Raw genomic sequence first — 7,371 nt, 5'->3', positions numbered from 1 at the left:
TGGATGACATCACCGACTCGATGGACATGAGTTTGAGTGAACTCCAGGAGTTGGTGATGGACAGGGAGGCCTGGCGTGCTGCGATTCATGGGGTGGCAAAGGGTCAGACACGACTGAGCGACTGAATTCAACTGAACGGATGGGACCAGATGCCATGATCTTAGTTTCCTGAATGTTGAGTTTTAAGCCAACTTTTTCACTCTCCTCTTACTTTCATCAAGAGGCTCTTTAGTTCTTCACTTTCTGCTGTAAGTATGGCGTCATCTGCATATGTGAGGTTATTGATATTTCTCCCAGAAATCTTGATTCCAGCTTGTGCTTCATCCAGCCCGGCATTTCTCATGATGTGGCTGGAGCCATGTAAACAAGATTTATAAAAGTTAACTGGAAAATGAATCAAGAGACATATCCAGAGATAAACCTACACACCTATTTTCACCTTGTCTATGACAAAAGAGGCAAGAATATACAATGGAGAAAAGATAGTCTTTTCAATAAGTGGTGCTGGGAAAACTGGACAGTTCCATGTAAAAGAATAAAATCAGAACATTCTCTAACACCACACATAAAAATAAACTCAAAATGGATTAAAGACCTAAATTTAAGACTGGGCACTATAAAAATGTTAGAGAAAAACAGGCAGAACACTCTGACATAAATCGCCGAAAGATCTTTTATGAGCCACTTCCTAGAAGGATGAAAATAAAAACCAAAATAAACAACGCAGCCTAATTAAACTTAAAAACTATTGCACAACAAAGGAAATCATCAACAAAATGAAAAGAGCCCACAGAAAGGAAGACAATATCTGCAAATGAAGTGACCAACAGGGGATTAATCTTCAAAATAAGCAACGGCTCATGCAGCTCAATATTAAAAAAAACAAACAAACTAATATCTGCAATCAAAAAATAGGTGGAAGATCTAAATACACATTTCTCCAAAGAAGACATACAGATGGCCAAGAGGAACATGAAAAGATGCTGAACATTACTAATTATTGGAGAAATGCAAATCAAAACTACAATGAGGTATCAGCTCATACCAGTCAGAATGGCCATCATCAAAAAAAAATCTACAAACAATAAATGCTGGAGAGGGTATGGAGAAAAGGGAAGCCTCCTACATTGTTGGTGAGAATGTAAATTGGTACAGCCACTATGGGAAACAGTATGGAGGTCCTTAAAAGACTAAAAGTAGAGTTACCATATGATATGATAATCTTACTCTTGGGCATATATCCAGAGAAAATCATAATTTGAAAAGATACATGTTCCCCAATGTTCATTTCAGCACTATTTACAACAGCCAGAACATGGAAGCAAGTAAATGTTCCTCAATGGAGGAATAGATAAAGAAGATGTGGCTCATATTTACAATGGAATATTACCCACTCCTAAAAAGAACAAAATGATGCCATGTGTGCAACATGGATGAACCTAGAGATTGTCATACTGAGTGAAGTCAGATATAGAAAGACAAATATCATATGATGTCACTTATATATAGAATCTAAAAGAATGGTACATATAAACCTATTTACAGAAATAGAGTCACAGATGTAGAGAACAAACTTATGGTTACCAAAGAGGGGTGAAGGATAAATTAAGATTGACAAATACACTCTACTATATATAAAATAAGTAAAGATCTACTGTAGAGCACAGGAAACTCTATTCAATTCTTTGTAATAACCTACATGGGAATATAATCTAAAAAAGAGTGGAGATATATATATATATACACACACACATGTATAAAATTGATTCACTTTGCTGCACAGCAGAAATAGCACTGTAAATCAATGATATTCCAATTAAAATTAATTTAAAATAATAATAAAAACAATGAATCAAGAGACATAAAGATAAGAACTGAAAACACAGAACCTCATCTCTCTCACACAATTATTATAACCACTGTTCATTGTTCTGACTCTTACGCTTCCTCAGGATATACAGGATTTTAGCCAAGTTCCCTGGGGTAGGGCAGATGGGTGGGTTGGGGGGAAGCAGACTCAGTGCTTTGGGGATAGAAGACAATGTGGGCTGGCCTTGGCTGTGCTGAGCAGACCTCCCCCTCGACTGACTCCCCCTGAGACCTACTGCCCACCTGAACACTGTCTCTCAGGGGTCAGGGACATACTCAGTGTCATATGAGCAGTGACTTGCTACGTAAACATTGACATCACAAGGAAGGATCAACATGATTGAAAAATATCTCTGACATGTTACATAGACTGTCCAAAGGAGTTTCAGAGAGTAGTTATCTACGGATGGATGAGGGGGGAGAAGAAGCAACAAAGCTGGACAGAGATAAGGGGCTGGCACAGAGTTCTACCTATCGATATCCAGATGGTGGAGTGGTAAAGAACCCACCTGCCGATGCAGGAGACACATGAGATACGGGTTCCATCCCTGGGTCAGGAAGATTCCTCTGGAGTAGGAAATGGCAACCCACTCCAGTATTCTTGCCAGGAAAATCCCATGGACAGAGGAGCCTGGTCTATAGTCATGGGATCACAAACAGTCGGACTTGACTGAGCATACATACGTGTCACAAGGGACAACTTTCAAACAGTGGCTCACCTTGCATGTGCTACTTGTAATGGGTTTTCACTAGTTTCCAAATGAAATTGGAGATGAAAAGCATGTAAATATATTTTAAAGAAATTCTCTAAGTTTATAAAACATGTTCTGATGAAGTTTAACTTGAAAAGGACTCTTTTGAACGGGGCAGTCAGTCAGTTCAGTGGCTCAGTCATGTCTGACTCTTTGCAACCCCACGGACTGCAGCACACCAGGGTTCCAACTCCCGGAGCCTACGCAAACTCATGTCCATTGAGTCGATGCCATCCAGCCATCTCATCCTCTGTCGTCCCCTTCTCCTCCCGCCTTCAATCTTCCGTAGTATCAGGGTCTTTTCCAGTGAGCTGGTTCTTCGCATCAGGTGGCCAAATCATTGGAGTTTCAGCTTCAGCGTCAGTCCTTCCAATGAATATTCAGGATTGATTTCCTTTACTCTTGCCTGGAAAATCCCATGGATGGAGGAGCCTGGTGGGCTGCAGTCCATGGGGTCGCTAAGAGTCGGACACGACTGAGCGACTTCATTTTCACTTTTCATTTTCACGCGTTGGAGAAGGAAATGGCAACCCACTCCAGTGTTCTTGCCTGGAGAATCCCAGGGACGGGGGAGCCTGGTGGGCTGCTGTCTATGGGGTCGCATAGAATCGGACACGACTGAAACGACTTAGCAGCAGCAGCAGTAGGATTAACTAGTTGGATCTCCTTGCAGTGTGTTTGCCATAAGCAGCTACACACTGCTCTCTGGTGGCCCTGTGAGAAATAGCAGAAGCACTGCAGGGCTCTATGGATCTGTCCGCCAAAGAGGCCAACAACCAGTTGCCACCTTCACAGTATTGCTGTAAGAGTAAACCAAATTCTGCAAGTCTCAGTGTTTGGGGGGAGCCTTCTAGTGGAAATCATTGTCTTGACTATGACACAATATGTCACTTTCCAAGTGCAGAATTTCTGAGAGTGATGATTGAGCCCCTGAGTCAGGCCCTGGGACCACAACAGAGAACAGAGAGGAGGTGGCTACCTTGGGATCTGCAGGGAGAGGGTGGGAACCTGCTGGGTGGGATCACTTGCCTATACCCCAACTCTGTGTGTCTAGCGTAGAGATTAGTTTATCTAACCAAAGAATTTTCATAGCTTTCTTCTGATTATGTTATTAACAAAATGTTTTAGAAATTTGAGAAACTATCATTCGAAATAATCTGCATAATTTCACCTACAATTACATAGCATTTAAAAAATGGGATTACCTGATATTACTGGTGACCTTTTCACTTAATATGAGTAATTATTGTATCCATTTATAAATTTAAAAGATGTGAATTCAATAGCTATAAATATTCCTTATGATACCTTGTATCACAGGACCTGTTTCTACAATTCCTGATGCCAGCTTCCTCTAAACATATCTTATTGATCTCTGAAAGTGGGGTCCAGAACTTATCAGCTCCAGGCAACTTCCAAATCTAGTATCATTCCCTGAATTTTCAAAGCAGGTTCTCTTTATCTTTTCTGCTAGGACAGCAGGCCCTTCATACCATGTCTCCTCTCCTTTAAGAGCTCCTCCCAGACCAAGACACTGCTCAATCAATTCTCAGTCTGCTCTATGCACAGTGCACATTGTATGGTAAATATTCAATAGAGATTTGAAACACAATAGGTCTAAATGAGTTACTTGTTATTGCTGATGTCATCCTAAAATTATAAATAAATTCCAGGAAACAATCAGCGTTACCTGAAGCAAAAGGACAGCGTACTGTCTGTAAGGTTTGCAAACTGGGGACACACGATTCTTGCCTGTCACTGAAAGCACATTCCTGGGGCTGAAGGGAGGGAAGAACTTTTAAAAAGCAAGAACCCCAGAATGCTCAGCTGGGAGACTTGTAAGGGGGTTAAACGGCCCTGTGCAGCCTGAGCACAAATTCTTGGAGCTGGACCGCAGTCTGCCATGACTGGCTGTCAATGGAACTTCTCCTTCACAGTGTTCATAGGTAGGACCCTTAGCAGAATCAGGACTTTTTAGAGCTTTTGTTTGTGGTTTTCTAAGAACGCAGAGAACATTACTTAATCTCAGGTCTGTTATGACCGCATGACTCTGTTTTATTTTGGGTCTCTGTTAGCTAGAATGGGTCCATTTTCTATGTTCACTTAAGGAATTTCTCTCATTTTTACTTTTCTTTAGGGGTTACTGTTTTATTTTTATATGGACAAAGTTGATTTTCCATGAAAATTCACTCCTCTTCCTGCGGCACACCACTGGAAGACTTCCCAGCCTCTTCTGTGGCCACAGGACCACATCATGGCCAGTGAAGTAGGAGAAAAACTGATGTTGATTCCTGGCCTGTTATAACCTCCTACAGGCATTTTTCCAAGTTCCTGCCCCTTCTGCTGATGGATGCAGATGGGGGTGAGGTCGTTGGGATGGAGGAGGCCAAGAATAGGAGAAGTCCGGGTTCCTGAATGACCACATGAGGGAGCACAGTCTCCCCAGGATGAACACCCACTCAGCACTATCATGTGAGAAAGAGTGCTGTACTTCTGAAATTTTGAGTTATTTGATAATTCAGCATAAACTATTATACCCACAAAAATGTTAATCATACTGCTGCTGCTGCTGCTAAGTCGCTTCAGTCATGTCCGACTCTGTGCAACCCCAGAGACGGCAGCCCACCAGGCTCCCCTGTCCCTGGGATTCTGCAGGCAAGAACACTGGAGTGGGTTGCCACATAGGATGAACTTAAGTAGCCATCAATCTAGTACATTTAAATAACAAAAGTAAATTTTGTACTATTAATAGTTTTAACATCCAGTTTAACCCTATTAATTCTGACTCAAGTCATTTAAATTCAGAGAACTTCAATTCCCCAACATTTTAAATTCTGAACTTAATAAAACCTGCAATAAGAATTATAATATTTGAAACATAGTGTTGAGAAAGTATTTTCAAGAGAAAACTTCAATAGGAGATTTAATTTCTTGATCTTGCTTTGAAAACATAGCACAGCAAACTATTTGTGGTTTATCCATATTTATTTCTAATTGAAAATATTTTAGTTGGGATTCATTTTTTTAAAAAAAAATAAATGACAGGTTTCTTAACCACATCACAGCTGAATGACTATAAATTCCCTTTTTGGGAGATTCTTTAGTGATCTGTACTTGTACGTGGCTGACTGACTTGGGTCAAATGTCAGATATCTGAAATTTTCAAAATGTTCTTTTCCTGTCATCAATTTTCAGTCAATAATACATTTGATCTCATGGAGTTTTATATGGTGTGGAATACTTCTATTGCTAATGATTTCCCTGATGTTGCAAGAGGCCTTAAGATAAAAATTCTGGCATCCAGTCTATTTGTTTGAAGACAGTGATTAAGTTTTGGTCCAGCTTTTGGAACATCTGTCCCCAAGGCTCCACCACCCTCCCTTTCTGCCTAACTCAATAGAGAAGAGGATGTTCTCAGAGCTACTTACAAGGTTCAGGGAAATGAAAGCTACACAATGGATCTCATCACCTGCCTAGGAATTGAAAGGATCTTTCCCATTCAAATATCCTGGTAAGGAACCACACTTCTAATTTCTTTGGGAGTCAAGAAACACCAAGGAAAGAAAGTCTGTGGTTGGTAAAGAAACAAACAGCCAATCCATCTGAGAATCACACCACCTCTTCCCCTTCCTCTGGGTGTTTGGTGTAGGGAAAGAGCTGTGGTCATCACCAGGTGCTTTTCGTTCTTTTTCCCGTAGAAAAGAAACTCAGTTTTATTGAGGACACCAATGCACCAAACTCAGTACTCAAATTTCTCTTGTGTGCCTGTTGCCCATCTTTGAAATGTCTGCCGAATTTCTCTTATGTACCTGGTGCCCATCTTTGAAATGTCTGCCATTATCTTCAACAGTGAAACAACATACTTACTCATTACCAGAGTCGGAACTGCAGGGTTTTAAAGAGTCATTCCTGACTGTTTCAAGTGAAAAAATTGCTAACTCAAGAAACAATTTCGATAGAGAAAGCCAAACTATCTCTGTTACAAAGCACTGTACCTTGCACCAATCACTAGTTTCAATTAGATTGTTTTGAAGCCTCCTAAGTAGGTTCCAACAAACAGCACATAGAAAACCACAGAACAAAACCCAAACTATTCTCAAACAAAATACGCATCTTCTGGAAACAATCTGAGAATTACCCTGGATTAGATATTCAAAATTGCAAAATTTTGAAATTTCATGAAATGAACATTTCTCTGGATTCCAAAGTTTTCCCTTCAAGCAAAATTTACCAAACAAACAAACAAACAACCGAGCTCTTGTTAGCTGCTAGAATTTGCAAATACTTGAGCATCTATGATTACTGTGCAGAAGTAAAACTTTAAATGCTTATTTAACTTAGAGTAATGCCGTTTCTCAAAGATGAACAGAAACAAAACATAAAATGTTCAAAAAGCCCTCCATACGCAAAAACATAAAAAGACGGGGACTACTTTACTTCAAACTTTGCTTAGGTGTTAGTATGTCACAAATTGCCCTCCAGGAAGCGCTGTGAGTTAGTCACAGTCAGTCAATTAAGCCTGAAAACGCTGAAAGTGAACTTTAACCTTTTATTTTATTTTTTAACTTTACAATATTGTATTGGTTTTGCCATATATCAACATGAATCAATCTTTTGTAGCCGACCCTCCAGAAAGCTTTAGAAAAGAGCACGGAGTCCCATCTGAACACCCGCTGCCGGCGGCCAGCGAACAGGATCCCCGAGCTGTGCGCCCCCATCACCCACGCGCATCCCAGGAGCAGAGATCCCT

The 7,371-nt window shown here is 40.5% G+C and overlaps 1 protein-coding gene and 1 pseudogene across 1 annotated transcript in view; both read left to right on the top strand.

Annotated features, from left to right (window-relative positions):
- Positions 1 to 5,036, top strand: part of LOC105003152 — a 16,875-nt gene extending 11,839 nt beyond the window's left edge. Inside the window, exon 6 of the mRNA XM_010860136.1 lies at positions 4,950 to 5,036. Coding sequence (XP_010858438.1) covers positions 4,950 to 5,036 — 87 coding nt within the window. The remainder of the gene's footprint in view (positions 1 to 4,949) is intronic.
- A 2,186-nt stretch (positions 5,037 to 7,222) lies between these two features.
- LOC105003151 overlaps positions 7,223 to 7,371 on the top strand; it is a 10,625-nt pseudogene continuing 10,476 nt past the window's right edge.

This window comes from Bison bison, unplaced genomic scaffold (assembly GCF_000754665.1).
Source record: "Bison bison bison isolate TAMUID 2011002044 unplaced genomic scaffold, Bison_UMD1.0 scf7180017864462, whole genome shotgun sequence".
NCBI lineage: Eukaryota > Metazoa > Chordata > Mammalia > Artiodactyla > Bovidae > Bison > Bison bison.
Note: the sequence above shows the minus strand (reverse complement) of the source record. Positions and strands in the feature narration are given on the sequence as shown.